We start from the raw sequence: 16,837 nt of genomic DNA, 5'->3' as shown, positions 1-16,837 counted from the left end.
GAATTTATACCTCAATGTCACATGACTGAACGCTGTGAACATCTTGTTCACTGATTCAATTAGAGAGATCTACATGACAGATATAATGATGGTTTCCTTAAGAATTGCTGAAACAGAAAAGTAGTAACAAAGAATATTTTGTGATTTTAAAAATACAAAGTGTTTTTGAATGAATTCACTTAATCACTTAATGCTCAAATGCTTTTCAAGCTGCTCTTAACACCTCTGTAAGAAAAAAAAGTGTGTGGGTATGTCTTGAGATGTATGTGTGTTCATTTTGAAAATGAACAAAGCAAGTGTCATAGTGCTCAAACATCATGCAGGCCTTGTGAATGTGCTATGCACTTATGTGACCATTTTCATAGATGTGTGATTTTCTCATCTTTCAAATAGATGTGGTCTTAAAAGACATCATTATGGACCATGCTGTAATAGGAGTCTTAGGAGAGGATGTATACCTGCGGTGTTTGTACTCTGGCACACAGAATATCAGTGATTCCTCCTGGAAGCGTGAGGATTCAAAAAATCATAGAATAAAGATGATAACAGGATACAAAAGTGGCAAACCATTCACAAACAAAGACAGCTTCTCCACTCCAGCATCAAACACCAATCTTACTGTGAAAGTGAACATAAAAAGCTTTGAGCTAGAGGGAAATTACATGTGTGTTTTCAGCTCATTTGAAGATGAAGTGATGGAAACTACAGTCCTTAGAATTATGGGTATGTATATGTGTACCAAGCTGTGTGTTGAATAAAACAAAGCAATGTATGTTGTAGGCTTTCAAGTGGTGCAATTGATCATGACTGCAAATCCAGAAGATTCTATAGCCATCTGGCCCCAAGAGTACAAATGATCTGAAAACTTGGGATCATTGTTAATTAATAAAATCTAGCTGATTCCAGTTCAAGAGCTTCAATTAACATTGTTGTGAAAAAAAATGTGATGGAATTTGGTACCAGATTGGCTGATTATTTGACTGAGTATTTCAGAAACTGCTGAGCTCTCTAGAACCACATAGAGTTTAGAATGATGCGAGGGAACATTAACTGAAGGTCTTGACCTGCATTAGCATGATTTTATGCCACATGTTTGGCTTATTGTTCAAAATGAAGCCCAAAACTATTGTTGTGCCAAATATGTTGTAAAAGGGCTTGAGTGGCCTCAATCCCACTGAACACCTTTGCGATGAATTGAAATGCTGACTGAGCCCCAGGCCTTCTTACCTAACTCATTAATGCTCTTGTGGCTGAATGGGTAAGTCTCCAAAGCCATAGGGGGCTGCTTCTGGAATGGGATCTTCAAAAAGCCCACATGGGAGTGATGATCAGGTGCCCACTAAGACTAAACTGTTTTTTCATTAATTAATTACATAAGTACATATGATCATAGCAGATTCATGCATTGTGGTTAAGGGTATTTGTTCACAGTTTAAACACTATCTCTTTTGCAGTCTCACAACATTTAAGCTACTAGTATAGAACCTGAGCTACCACAATCTGATGTGCCTGATATGCAATGTTTTTCATCTTAAGCTCGGCCCCATGTGGAAACCCATGCAGAGGAAGAAGTTCTGAATGGAACACATTATCAAACGGTCTTCTGTTCAGCTTCTTATGCCAAGCCCACTGCAAGTCTCTACTGGGATATTCGTGGGGCACCACCAGATAAGGACATTTTCTCCATCAACAACAAAAGCTCCCAACTGCCAAATGGCACAGTCAGTATTATCAGCATGTTACGTTTCCCCATCCACTTGAATAATGAGAGTAGTGTTGCCTGTGTGATTCAGCACCCAGCTTTCACTGAACCTAGCACAACTGTTATACAGTTACAGACATTTGGTAAGTTGTAATTAGAATTTCACTTCTCTTACTTGTCTCTTGCCTTAACTTGGCTATACTTCAGATTATCTCTTTCTGCATAGCATGTGTTTCCTGTACAGTATAAATACTTACCTCAACTGTTCCACTTCCTCTAAAACTGCTGCTTAACTCTACATAAATCACATGCATAAACACTTGAATTCTTTCACTCACAGACTCATCATTTTATACTGTTCTCAGATCTTCCTCCACTTTTTTGATTTTAAATGTTTCAATTTACCCTTTTAACTTTTTCATATTAAGTTTCTGCAAATGTAACCATGGATGTGGCCCTGCTTGAAAAAGAAGGAAAAGTCTTCCTTGAGGTCCTCTGCAGAGCAAAAGGAGGGAGGCCTAATCCATCAATCACCTGGATCCAACCTGAATCTGCAGACTCATCATGCTCTGCTAATTTCACAACATTTGAATCAGTTTCTAGTTCTAAATGTTTCCCATTAGATGGATATGAGGGTACAAATATCACCTGCATTTTTGGTTACCCACATCTTTCTGCCATTGAGAGAACTGTTATGATGCCAACATACTGTAAGTATCAATATAATTATCAACATTAACTAAAACATCCACATACTGTAAAAAGCAGTGTGACACACATATAATTGAGTAAAACAGACGTGCATGTATATTCATTCTTTTTTGCCATTACTGCATCTCATTTTTAGATCTCACCTCTCTTCAGCTGACAAACAACAGTATTAAGGTGAACCATTTAAACACTTCTAATTTGTTGATATTAGAAGAGGAGGACAGTGACATCAGAATCAGCATGGATGTGTTGGGAAATGTTCCAAAATATATAATTAACTGCACAAAGTAAGAATTATTAATATCTATTAATGTCGATTTATTGTTTTAGTCATACAGATATTTAGAGTCTGGCAGAAACATTGCTCAGTAATGTTCATTGATTTGATAGATGGCTGATCGATGTTCAGACTACTGAAATTTTATATTTGAGTATCACAAGGTTTTGCTAATTTAAGTAACAAAAGGTTATGAGATGAAAAATGAGATAAAATGTTTGTTACTCTACTCCTCAGGGATGGTAAACCTCTGTCAGAGGATGTGAATGTGGTTGTCAGTGATCTCATGATTAAAGGTCCAGTTGGGGCAATTCATGCAGGCCAATACCAGTGCCAAGCCTCCTACTACAGACATACAGCCTCTTTACAGTTTGAAATAGAAGTGAAGCCCAGAGTCAAAGACCCAGGTATAAGGCAGTATTTATAATTTCTCAAAATTTCATATTAAATTGTACAAAAAATGACAATAAGCATGACAAAGAAGGCAAGATGGTGACATATGACTGTGCCACTCCCACGTGCAGATGGTATGAAGCAGAATTCAGTTAATATATACTGTATAGTGGTAATCATTTGGCAGATGCTCTTATTCAGTGTGTCTTATTGAAATTATTTTTTTTTTTTATTTGAAAATACAATTTAAAGTAAACTATCATAAACCATCACCAGCATCAATTTGAAACAAAACTAGTCAGAGAGGTGCAATTTTAGACCTTTTGTAAATTATAATATTTACAAGTATTCTAAGCAGCGCACACTCTGAATAGTTTCTTTTTCTTCTCTTAAAATGTCTGATTTACCTATAATCGCTTACTTGTGTTTTTAACATTTTACTTTTACCCCAAATGTAAGTATGAGCATTAGAAACAAAAGACATATTCAGCTTCTGCTGCCGCTCCCACTATAAATGTATCATGGTATCTTCCACAAGACCTGAAAGGAAAACAATAAAACTAACAGTACTTTATCTAATGTATCACATTTACTTAAAAGTATCTTCATGCTTCCTGCTTGCTTGCCTCAAAAGCTAACTATAGATAGTGTGGTTAAGCAAATTGTTTTTCTTGTCTGTGTTTTTTTCAAGCAGCAATTAAATGTTTACAAGTCACAGTTAGTGCTAGCGTGTGAAACATTACTGAATTACTCTTAATACATTGGATTTAATTCTTCACAGCTCCCATACATGTGACCCTTCTCACCAACACAACTTTGGTGCATGGGATTCAGTATATAGAAGTGAAGTGCATGGCAGAGAATGTGTCTCCTGGTGCTAGTATAACTTGGGAAACAGGAGACTGCAGAAGTGCCTCTGAGCCTCGAAATGTTGTGTCTGGAAGTCAGCAGGAGGACAGTGTGGTATGGAACATGGCACGGCTCCCACTTTATTCTTATGCAGGATGCGCCTTAATTTGTGTGGTGCACCATGATGGGTTGAATCCGGTACAAAAGAGCATTCACATCCCTTTAATAGGTATGTTTTATGCTATTGTACCGACCTATGAATAAGAAGTGATGATATTATACTAAACTATTAGAGAAATCAATGTTGTTAAATAATATTTACAGTAGGTTCCTAAAGACAGTTGTCTGAAAAAAATAATGTTAATTGCTTTGATTCATTAATTAATTTAATTAAATTTTTTTTACCAATAGGGCCACAGTATATTTTCCCAACATGAACATGTTGGCCACAATAAACAGATTTGCTCCGATCTACTCAGGAGCAGATAGTTAGCAGGCTTGCTTAGGTTTTACAGTTAAAATTTTTGCATCTGAACTTACAATACCACAGCCACTAATATCTAATACTAACACCTCAAGGGTTGAGCTATCACTGCATTAATTCAAAACTGTGATCTCTTTTCTATTAGAACCACCCAGAAGTTATATGAGAGTTGATTTACAGAAATACTCTACACATTGGGCTGCTGTATGTGAATATGAAAGTAATGAAGCCATTACCAACATCTCCTGGATCATTTCTGATACAAATACAGCCACACCTTTAACTATAAATACCACAAGAGAGGGCAGTAAAATGCTAGTCACATGCATTTATAAATTTGAGCTGTGCAAGCATGAGGGAAAATCCTTAACATGTGTTACCCAAAATATTAACGGGGAAGTTAAAAGGAAAGCCATACATGTCCCAAATTTTTGTAAGTATATCATTTTGAAAGAGCATATTTTAATATTATGTCATATTCAGTGTGACATACACTATATGGTCAAACGTATGTGGACACAAGTATTGAACATCACTTTCCAAACTATGGACAGCCATTTCCTGCTATATCAGTATCCACTCTCCTGAGAAGGCTTTACTCTAGATTGTGAAACATTTTAATGAGGATTTTTACTCTTTCATCAACAAGAGTAATAGTGAGGTCAACCTGAGTACCAATTCATCCCAATAGTGTTCAGTGAGGTGAAGGTCAGTTCAGCCTTAGTAAAACATTTCTCTATGGACCTCACTTTGTGCTCAAGGCCACTGTCATATGCCCCTTTAGTGCCAGTGAAAAATCATAATACGGCAGCATATAAAGTCATTCTTGACAATTTTGTTTTCCAGCTTTTATTGGGGAAGAATCAAATATATTGTTGTGGAGTCCACATACCTTCGGTCATAGCCCATATTAATAAAAAAACACCAAAATTGATTATGTTGAACATTAACTGGTCATGTGTTTTAAAATAATTATTTGGTGCCATTTACACTATATGTCTGCATCCTGCCACTGATGTGTACTCATTTTAATAACATGCAGTGAAAAATACACTTTTCTGATCTACTTTTTCCTCTGCAGTTATCTCATCTATTGTGATTTTGAACAAAACTATTCTAGTGCATGAGAGACATGGGCAACATACTGCTATGCACAAAGTGGCATTAAAAGAACATGTTTCCAATCAGAGGATAATTTTTAAAGTTAATGGAAATGCATCAGCATGTGATATCAAATGCTTCAGGTATGACTCATTACAATGCAGCATTTCAAGAGCATATTCTAACGTAAATTTATTCCCATGATAGATCTATGATAGATCTTCGCCAGTGCATCGCCAGTTCCATATTTACTCCAAAATGTTTCTTACTTAATGAGTAAAACAAATGCACCACTACAAGTATTTCTATCTATTATCTGTATTAAAGCCGTTTCACATCATTGGTTGTCCTTTTATGTTTGATGTTTCTGTTGGCTGACATTAGATCTAATGGACTTTCTGCACACACTGATGGTATGGCCCTGGTTTTTGCTCAGCAAGTGTCAGAGAGTGATGCTGGTTTGTACACATGCAGAACATCATGGTACAATCACAACGCCACAGTCATTTTTCTGGTGGAAATAACCAGTCAGGAAATCCAGAGCAGTGAGTTTCAGCTTTTTCTTTTGATGGCAACAATAGACATGTAATAGGGATACATTAATGTAATGATTTATTTTTGCCTATTTTGAATGTGCTTTATATCTTTGATGCATAGTGATTCTTATCCTGATCTGTTTGTCATCTGCTGTTGCAATCTCCCTCATACTGATTGTCACACTCTGCATATTCTGGTGAGTTGCTGCTCATTTTTCCACCAGCACAGGTGAAAAACAGCAGTTTTTTATCGATTGTTCAGACGTAGCTAAGACTGTAGACAAAACAGGAAACAAGGTAGTACACCTAGACCTGCGTGACATGCTTTTCATAAACAGGATACATGGTGGTTGTATAGACATATGGTACATATTGCCACATTAACCACGACTACATCATTTGTTAAGCAAAAACAGATTCATTCTGTGAGTGATATCAAAATCAGGTATGGTACAAGGCTAGAAGCACCATATGATGTTTGATTATTTGATGTTTGATGATTTCAACACACTTACTAACCTGTTAATAAATTATTTTATTGGGACGAGCTGTATTCCAAAAACACCAAACAATTCCTGGACAGCAGTTTGTTCTAGTGAATATTATAACTGTCACAGTCCGGTATCAGGTATTTGGTAACACATCTGTGTTCATGTTACTGTACCTGCACTCACAGTGACTTCTTTCTGCCCGTTTAGCAAAAGAAATGAAGAATCTCACTCTTCAACACAGGTATGTATAATAACATGTTACTGATATTTTTATTTATTATTGTTCAATTTCAATTAGAGTTTCAATTGATCATTACAAATGTGTTGTGCATCAAGGCTTGGAAGAAGCATGAATCTCTGGCTGCACTTATGCAGGACCCACGTTCACCACAATTCAAGAAGGCCGGAGGGCAGGATTATGCAGAGCTTGTGCACTACTCCATAGTGATTGATGTGAAAAGCACAGTGTAAGGGGAAGTTTTGAGTACTCCGAGGTCTGAAATGTGGATAGATTTTAAATAGCAGCATGCTACTTTGGAGTAATAGTAAATGTATTAAAATTTAAAACTAAGCTTTAAAAAGGATTCATCATTACTATTATTTCACTTAGAACTTTGTTTGTATTGTACCGTCATCTTATGATCATGTTTTGTTTGGTGTGTGACATGAATTAACTCATTAAAAGATTATAGTGTGTTCTTTAGTATTGCAGTGCATTTATTAGTAATGACTGCATACATACTTACAGTCACTCAACATCCATCCATTCTCTACACCACTTTTTCTACTGGGTTGTGGAGAAACTGGACCCTATCCCAGGATACTAAGGGCACTAGACATCGTACAAATCGGACACAATCACACACTCACACAGACACTACAGACAATTTGGAGAATCCAGTCAGCCTACATTGCATGTCTTAGGACTGGCAGAGGAAACCCCCAAGGCACAGGGAGGCCTATAACAACCCGCAAACAAAATAAAACTGTCCTACTAAAATCAAGCAGCTCCCACAACTTATTAAGCTGAATTTAATATGCATATTTGTTTTCTCATAATTTATTCTTGTGCAGTATATTTAAATAATCTCCTAAACATTTCTATAAACACTGGTTAAACAAAAGGGCAGAATCTAACACATCTAACTCTCCTTTTAAAATGCTGTGTCATAGGAGGGGCTGTTTTGTCACACAAAAAAAATAAAATGCCAACATTCGCACAGTCAATCTAAAAATGTTTGTGGAAAATAGAAAGGCTAACAAGATGTTTGGTATTTTGCTAATTTGTTTGGGGCCCAATTTGGGGCCTAATTCACATCAGTTACAACATATTACTCTCTATATGCCAGCTGTTTTACACAAATGATGCCAAACTTAAAACACTCTGTAAAAATTCATATTTTAAAAGCAGCTCACAAAAAATATTTCAGAAAATATATCGTTTTATCCCTCTTATACAAATGTCAGATGACATTTGCTTTCTGTTCCAGTAACTGGAGATGTTTAGATTTTGCCCATTTGTTTTTTTTTTATTTCAATCTTTTTAGTGAGGAAGTAACACAAACAGTCATGTACAAACAATTTACAGGTATTCCCCTTAAATTTTTGTTATTTTAAAACACAATAAAACAGTAAGTAAAGTAGGAAAAAACAAACAAACAACAAAAAAGGCATATACAGCAGACAGAAAACACACGGCATAAAAAAATAATTAAAATAAATAAACAACAATTAATAAAAAAATAAAGGGGGGGGGGATCAATCACATGGTAGCGTCTGTTGCGATTTAAAATAGTCTAAGAAAGAGCCCCATTTTTGGTGAAATTTTTCAGAGTTACCCCTAGATGAAAACTTTATCTTTTCCAGTTTAGGCAATGACATCACATTCTGGAGCCACACAGAAACTGAAGGTGCTTTAGAGGCTTTCCAGAGAAGTGAAATGCACCGCCTCGCCACAAGTGATGTAAATGTCAATATATCAGCCTGATCAGGGTCAGTTAACACAGAGTTAACCGGGAGTCCAAATACAGCTAAGAAGGGATCTATATGAACCTGAATTCTAAGAACTTTAGAGAGAATCATGGAATACTGGCTCCAGAAGTTGTGAAGTCTAGGGCAAGAGAAAAACATGTGAGCAAGGTTACATGGGGTACCGTGACACCGCTCACATTGGTCGATTATCGGTAGATACATTTCAGATAGAGACCCTGAATAATGAACCCTTAAACTGAATTAGTTGCAACCTTGCACAGGATGTGCTGGAGCGAATACATGCTAATGCCTGTGACCCATCGCTGATCTGAAAAAGTTATTCCTAGCTCCCGTTCCCAAGACCTCGGAATTTTAGCTGTTGAACAGGTGTCTAAATCCATTAACTGTTTAAATATTATTGATATAATAGATTTCTTGTTGGGCTTAAGAGACAGCAGCTCTTCCCAAAGTTGAGTATTAGGAAGTGAAGGATGGGAAGGGAAGAGGATAGAGTGGAAAAACTTGAGAAAAGGTGATCTTTATACAGGTCCCTAAAACTTTTAATGCCACAGTTTTCCCATTGTATATAGACAGCATCAGTCAGGCCAGTGGGAAATAAGTGATTTTTTGTTATAGGCATTGTGGCTGAGGCTGAAACAAACTTATTCCCTAATTATTCCTGAATTGTGACCAGATTTTAATACTGGACTGGACCACAGGATTCTTTGTGAATAAAGATGGGTTAATTGGTAGGGAAGATGTCAGTAATGCATTTAAAGAAGAGGAGATACAGGCCCTCAAGCCTACACCATAGCAGTTCTTGTGATTGAAGCCGGTAAGTCAATTTGTGAATGTGAGCCAACCAATAATACAACAAAAAATTAGGTAAAGCCAGACCGCCACTAAATGTAAATCTCTGCAAAAGTGATTTCCTCACCCTGGGATTTTTACCTCCCCACAAAAAAACAGGCAATAAGTTGGTCCAGTGTTTTAAAAAAAATTTTGAGCAAAAATACAGGGATACACTGAAACAGAAAAAAGTAGCCGAGGTAAAATGTTCATTTTAATGGCGTCAATACGACCAATTAGAGACAAAGGGAGGGAACCCCACCTTTGGAAATCCGACTTAACCTGACTAAGCAATGGGGAGAAATTTGCCGAATATAAGGAAGGCAGAGTCCGGGTCACGTTAACTCCTAAATATTTGAAACCTGAAGGACTGAACTTGAAAGGAATGTCAGACTGTTTCAGTGTAAGAGCGAGAGAATTTATAGGATAGCATTCACTTTTAAGTAAGTTCACTTTCTAACCTGAAAAAGAGCCAAATCTCTTCAACAAAGATAAAATTGGTGGAACACTTGTCAAAGGATCAGAAACATATAGAAGGAGATCATCTGCATACAGTGACAATTTCAGACCAATGTTATAGCGGGATACTCCGTGAAATGAAGTGAGTGATTGCAAAGCTAACGACAAGGGTTCAATGGCCAAAGCAAAAAGTAAGGGAGAGAGGGGGCAGCCAAACTTATTTAGGACAGCAAAAAGATAGACCCACTCCACCCGATCAAAAGCTTTCTCAGCATCAAGCGAGATAACTACTTCTGGACTAGTTAAAGAGTGATTAGACAGAATGACATTCAAAAGTGTGCAAACGTTAAAAAATAACTGCCGTCCTTTAATGAAGCCATTCTGTTCCTCTGAAATAATAGAAGGAAGGATTTTTTCAAGGCGTCTCGCCAATACCTTGGCCAAGATTTTTACATCCACATTGAGGAGGGATATAGGTCTATATGAGGCACAAGATGTAGGATCCTTATCCTTCTTTAAGAGAAGCTTAATGACTGCCTGAGAAAGAGTGGGAGGCAAAGAGCCACGTTCTAAAGATTCATTGTATACTAAAAGAAGAAGTGGAGCTAAACGGTCTATAAATTTCTTGAAAAATTCAACAGGGAACCCGTCTGGGCCTGGTGCCTTACTATTATGCATAGCTTTAATAGCATGCATAACCTCTTCTAAAGTTAGGGGTGCATCTAATTGTTCAGCCATGGTGGGGTCAACGGTAGGCACTGCTAAATCTTTGAGAAAAGAAGCCAAATCTGATGTATCAGCTACAGATTCAGACTTGTACAGAGATGAATAATAAGTTTTAAATACATTATTTATTTCCTTTGGCTCAGAAACCATTTTGCCAGCCCTGTCTTTAATTTGAGGTATCAAACGGGAAGCAGCCTGGCACTTTAACTGGTCGGCCAAGAGTATACTAGATTTATCACCATGCTCCTACAGAGACATTTCAAAATAAAAATAAAATTGTAAGGCACGTATACAACATGAAATAACCCCCGACACTCACTGGTAGCGCGGTAAAAACTGAGTTAAACAAAACAAAGTTATAATTACACTCACCAACAGAGTCCTTTTAGGCCAACTAAATTTGCAAATAAACAATATGTAACCCTCATATAATCAGTCTAATTTGTAATTTTGCTAATAAACGCCTTAGCTTCAGCTGGTGAAGTGAAATCGCGCTGCACTCCCTCATATGTTATGCGTAACTTGGCTGGATGGAGGATGCTGAACCGGACTCCTTCAATGTCCCGTAGCTGGCTTCGAACCTCATTAAAAGCTGCGCGGGCTCGTGCTGTTTTAGCGGTGTAGTCAGGGAAGACGGAGATTGTCATGTTGTGTAGTTTAATCTGCTGTAGCTCCCTGGCTTTCTTGAGGATATTCGCACAGTCTGTATAATAGTGGAGCCTTGCTACTATCGCGCGTGGACGTTCGCCCGGCTTGGGTTTGGGAGCCAGGGTCCAGGGACTGCTCCATCTCGGACACGGTGTCTTTGAGTCCGGTAAAGCTTTGCTGCATAGTGGAAATATTGGAGGAAAGATTGGTTTTCAGTGCTAGCAGCTCAGATTTAATCGAGGAGAGGTTGTCACCTAACGCTGCGTGAAGTTCAGCTTTAAATATTGCTGAAATTTCTTCACGAAGGGTGCAGAGAAGTTCGGTCTTGAGAGCAGTAACATTAGCATCAGCCAGCGAGGTCTCACCACAACGCGGGGATGCAGCGCTGGCAACAGGCCGCAGGTGAGGCTGAGAGCCACTTGTGCTTTTATTGACCTTGGGTGGCATTGTAGTCGCCGAAAATCAAAATAATTCTTATTCAGAACAGGTTTAGAAAAACTTATAAGCTACCAAAAGTGAGCAAATCGTGCCTAAAAATAATGGAGAAACAAACTCTGTAGGAGCGGAGCTCGATGCGACTCTATGCTTAGCTAAGCCGGAAGTCGATTTAGCCTATTTGTGACATAAAATCTATCAATTGTCTATCAAAAGTTATCATTATTTTAAAAGGTGGGGCTCATGTAACTATTGTCAGCAATTTCTGGGACAATTTTCCTCCAGGCCACCGGCGCGGGTGCTTCTGGTTATGGAAGTCACGTGTCTTTTCCCACACCTGTTGCCTGTTATTCCTAATGTGTTGCCTTCTAAATGTCTGCCCTTGTGTATCTGTGTTTGTTCATCATTGTTATGTCATGTTCTTGTTGAATATAAAACCAACCAAGCTGGCAATGAAGGGGCCCCTAAACAAAGCCCTTAACGATTAATTGCTTAACCCTTAATTGTAAGTTGCTTTGGATAAGGCCAAATGCCATAAATGGAAGTAAATTGGAACAAATGTGTTGCGAAATGTCATTGATAGTTTATAAATAAATAGGAAAATAGATAGTGCCTCATGCAGCTGTGCAATGTTAATGAGTTGTACTGGTTTGTGGCTTTGAATAGCATAGGTAAGCATTGGAAGGTCGTCTGCAATACTGGTGTCTTGCAGATGCAAGTCGCTGCCTGAGGTGAGATCAATAGTCAAAAACTATGCAGTTTCTGTACCAAATGGTGAGACAGCTGGTCAGGATACTTACTCTCTATTGTCCTCTGTAAAAGGTAGTGAGGATGGGAGTGGGGAGGTTATCTCACTTTAACCCCATAGGAAATGTCACTGTTGAGCATTTATTTTCAAGCAAGCAGTGTTGAGATCCAGAAGAAGTTCTTAGTCTGTTCTCTGCACACCAAGAAACTTGGAGGTTTTGACTCTCTGCACATCTGATGTGCAGTGGTGAGTGGTCCACATGGGGTCTCCTGATTCTGCTGACGCAACAATCATATCTTTTGTCCTATTAACACTGAGAAATAGATTGCTGCTTCTACACCATTCTGTGAGCTGCCCCAATTCCTCCCTATATGTTGACTCATCGTTGTTGACAGAGTCTATGAGTCAGCATGGAGAGCACTGGAATACAGTGTGATGGTGCTGGAGGTGCTGTTACCAATTCTCAATTCAATTCAATTCAAGTTTATTTGTATAGCGCTTTTTACAATAGACATTGTCTCAAAGCAGCTTTACAGAGCATAAACATAGAGCAGAAGGAAGACATAATTAATGATAAAGGAAATAACGAATAATAAAAGAAATAAGAATTTACAGAATAAAAATTCTAGGTTATTATTAGATGTACATAGTTCACAATGTGTATGTATTTATTCCCCTATGAGTAAGTCTGAGGTGACTCAGGCAGCAGTGGCAAGGAAAAACTCCCTTAAATTGGTAAAGGAAGAAACCTTGAGAGGAACCGGACTCAAGGGGGAACCCATCCTCATATGGGTGACACTGGGGGTGTGATTGTAATATACAGTCAGTTAAATGTTGTATTGGTGTAAGGTTCAAGGACTTCCAATCTCCTTAGTATCACAGAGTCTAACTGGAGATGACTCAGGATTCTTAGAGTCGACCTCGGCTCAGTGGACGTCCAAGGGCTTCGTCCCATAGAGGACGTTGGGAGCTGGTACAATGTCTGGATGCCTCGGGATGGGTACAAAGAGAGAAGCAGTGGAAAGGGATTAACATATCTGCTGTTCATAAAAATGTGCCGGTCTTATGTACTGGTGCATGATATTATGGGGTGTATTACGTATACGCCTGACTAAAGAGATGAGTTTTTAATCTACATTTAAACTGGGAAAGTGTGTCTGAGCCCCGAACACTATTAGGAAGACTATTCCAAAGTTTGGGAGCTAAATACGAAAACGCTCTACCACCTTTAGTAGACTTAGATATTCTGGGAACTACCAAAAGTCCTGAGTTTTGTGATCTCAGAGAGCGTGAAGGATTGTAACGTGTTAGAAGACTAGTTAGATACATGGGAGCTAAACCATTAAGAGCCTTGTACGTAAGTAGCAGCAGTTTGTAGTCAATTCTAAACTTAACAGGTAGCCAGTGTAGAGATGATAAAATTGGGGTTATATGGTCATACTTTCTTGTCCTAGTGAGAACTCTGGCAGCTGCATTTTGGACTAACTGTAACCTATTTATTAAAGATGCAGGACAGCCACCTAGTAATGCATTACAATAGTCCAGTCTAGAGGTCAATTCTGAAGGACTTGGGTATTCCAGTCAAAAATTCAAGGATCCAGTTGCCGAGGGAGGTGGACAAACTCACCAGGGTTAGATTTTCTATCATTTGTTTGGGGATGTTTGTATTGACTACAAAAGGCTCTGAACAATGTTTTTACATCCTTGTTCTTTTTGTCCAGGTGGATCAGAGTAACACCTGATTCACCTTGGCAACGAAAAACACCTGTGTGTCTGTGTGTCAAAATGGGTTCTCCACCAACCCTATCTTCTGCATCCTCAACACTTGCACCCACTAGCTTCAAATCCTCATTAATTACATCCATATATCTCCCCTTTGGCCTTCCTCTTTGCCTCCTGCCTGGCAGCTCCATGTCTAACATTCTCCTACCAATATACTCACTCTCCCTCCTCTGAACATGTCCAAACCATCTTAATCTGACCTCCCTAACTTTGTACCACAAACGTCCAACATGAGCTGTCCCTCTGATGTACTCGTTCCTAATCCTGTCCAATCTTGTCACTCCCAAAGAGAACCTCATCTTCAGTTCGGCTACCTCTAGCTCTGACTCCTGTCTCTTCTTCAGTGACACTGTCTCTAAACCATACAGCATGGCTGGTCTCACCACTGTCCTCTACACCTTCCCCTTGATTCTTGCTGATATTTTCCTATCACACAGAACTCCTGACACCTCGCTTCTTTACTTCTTTCCCACTCTCTCCATTACTCTGGACTGTTGACCCCAAGTACTTAAACTCCTGTACCTTCTTCACCTCTTCAACCTGTAACCTTACTGTTCCACTTCCCTCACTTTCATTCACACACACTTTCATTCCTCTTCTCTCCAGCACAAATCTCCAACTCTCCAGGTTTTTCCAAGTATTCCTTCCATCTCCTCTGTACACTCTCCTCACTTTTGAGCACCCTTCCATCTCTACCCTTAATAATTCTAACTTGTTGCACATCCTTCCCATCTCGATCCCTCTGCCTAGCTAACCTGTACAAGTCCCTCTCTCCTTCTCTAGTGTCTAACCTAGTGTACAACTCGTATGCCTTCTGCTTGGCCTTAGACACCTCCCTCTTCATTCTGCACTGTAACTCCTTGTATTCCTGGCTATTCGCTTCAGTCCCGTCCATATCCCACTTCTTCTTGGCTAATCTCTTCCTCTGGATACTATCCTGAACTTCCACCACCAAGTCTCCTTATCTCCTTTCCTCCTTCCAGATGACACACCAAGCACCTTTCTCCCTGATCACTTCTGCTGTAGTTTCCCAGTCATCTGGCAGCACTACCTGACCACCCAGAGCCTGCCTCAACTTCTGTCTAAATTCCTCACAACATTCCTCCTTTTTCAGCTTCCACCACTTAGTTTTCTTCTTTATCTTTGACCCCTTCCTCTTACAGACCATCAGAGTCATCCTACACACCACCATCCTATGCTGTCTGGCTACACTCTCTCCCACTACCACTTTACAGTCACTAATCTCTTTCAGATTGCCTCTCTACATAGGATGTAGTCTACCTGTGTTCTCCTTCCTCCACTCTTGTAAGTCAGTCTATGTTAGTCCCTCTTCTGAAAATAAGTGTTAACCACAGCCATGTCCATCCTCTTAGCAAAGTCCACTACCATCTGTCCTTCAAGATTCCTTTCCTTAACTCCAAACATGCCCATCACCTCCTCATCTCCTGTGTTCCCCTCACCAACATGTCCATTAAAATCCGCTCCTATCACCACTCTCTCACCTTTGGGAATACTCTCCATCACCTCATCTAATTCACACCAGAATCTCTCTTTCTCCTCTAACTCACAACCTACCTGTGGGACATAACCACTAACAACATTCAACATCACCCCTTCAATCTCTAACTTCAGGCTCATCACCCTGTCTGACACTCTCTTCACCTCCAGAACATTCCTCACAAACTACTCCTTCAGGACTACACCTACCCCATTTCTCTTACTATCCACACCATAATAAAACAGCTTGAATCCTGCTCCTATACTACGAGCCTTGCTACCCTTCCACTTGGTCTCCTGTACACACAATATATCCACCTTCCTTCTCTCCATCATATCAGCCAGCTCTCTACCTTTCTCTGTCATAGTATCAACATTCAGAGTTCCTATTCTCGGTCCTACACTTTTACCTTTCCTTTTCTCTCTCTGTCTGTGCTCTGTCCTCCCTCCTCTACTTCTTCGACCAACAGTAGCCCAATTTCCACCGGCGCCCTGTAGGTCAACGGCGCTGATGGCGGTCGTTGTTAACCCGGGCCTCGACCGATCCGGTATGAAATTCGTACTGACGATTCGCATGGTTAGATTTGGCAATGTTTTACACCGGATGCCTTTCCTGACGCAACCCTCTCTATTTATCCGGGCTTTGGACCGGCACAGAAGTCACTGGACTGTGACCCCCATGGCTAGATTTCTAGATACACATCTAATTATTAGGAAATAAAATTATGATCCAACATCTCATATTCATCTTTTAATCTCAGACCGAATGTTTTCAGTGTATAACAAAAACTAAACAACTCTCTTGCCATTCCAATACTTCCTGAGTTGACTGTGTAAAAATTGGAGTGATGCCAGGATTAATGTCTATGAAAAAGCTCAATGGAAACATATACAGGATAATTTACAATTAAACTGCCTACAGTAATCACAGAGCAGTCAGGATTTGGTTATGTCAAAAGACACCTTATTGAATACTTTCGGAAGAACATCTCTGGATCTAGACGATCATGTCGTTAGTACCGTAAAACTTCAAATAATAGCCCGGGCTTCTATTTACCCAAATCGCCGAACTGCACCGGCTTGTATTTGAAAGAGACAGGCCTTTAATTTAGTGTTGTGATGTTCAAGCATGACAGTAGAAGTTATACACATTATATTAGGTTTTATTTATAATTAAT

The 16,837-nt window shown here is 39.2% G+C and overlaps 1 protein-coding gene across 1 annotated transcript in view; it reads left to right on the top strand.

The window, feature by feature from the left end:
• Nucleotides 1-7,240, top strand: part of si:ch211-149e23.4 — an 8,455-nt gene extending 1,215 nt beyond the window's left edge. Inside the window, exons 2-13 of the mRNA XM_027138752.2 lie at nucleotides 394-723; nucleotides 1,537-1,845; nucleotides 2,131-2,412; nucleotides 2,550-2,700; nucleotides 2,928-3,097; nucleotides 3,865-4,161; nucleotides 4,562-4,849; nucleotides 5,498-5,660; nucleotides 5,902-6,062; nucleotides 6,175-6,250; nucleotides 6,752-6,785; nucleotides 6,881-7,240. Of these exons, the coding sequence (XP_026994553.1) occupies nucleotides 394-723; nucleotides 1,537-1,845; nucleotides 2,131-2,412; nucleotides 2,550-2,700; nucleotides 2,928-3,097; nucleotides 3,865-4,161; nucleotides 4,562-4,849; nucleotides 5,498-5,660; nucleotides 5,902-6,062; nucleotides 6,175-6,250; nucleotides 6,752-6,785; nucleotides 6,881-7,015 (2,396 nt within the window). The 3' untranslated portion in view covers nucleotides 7,016-7,240. The remainder of the gene's footprint in view (nucleotides 1-393; nucleotides 724-1,536; nucleotides 1,846-2,130; nucleotides 2,413-2,549; nucleotides 2,701-2,927; nucleotides 3,098-3,864; nucleotides 4,162-4,561; nucleotides 4,850-5,497; nucleotides 5,661-5,901; nucleotides 6,063-6,174; nucleotides 6,251-6,751; nucleotides 6,786-6,880) is intronic.
• The last annotated feature ends 9,597 nt before the right edge of the window (nucleotides 7,241-16,837 follow it).

This window comes from Tachysurus fulvidraco, chromosome 11, assembly GCF_022655615.1.
Source record: "Tachysurus fulvidraco isolate hzauxx_2018 chromosome 11, HZAU_PFXX_2.0, whole genome shotgun sequence".
In the NCBI taxonomy this organism is placed as follows: Eukaryota; Metazoa; Chordata; class Actinopteri; order Siluriformes; family Bagridae; genus Tachysurus; species Tachysurus fulvidraco.
This window is presented reverse-complemented; position numbering and strand designations above follow the sequence as displayed.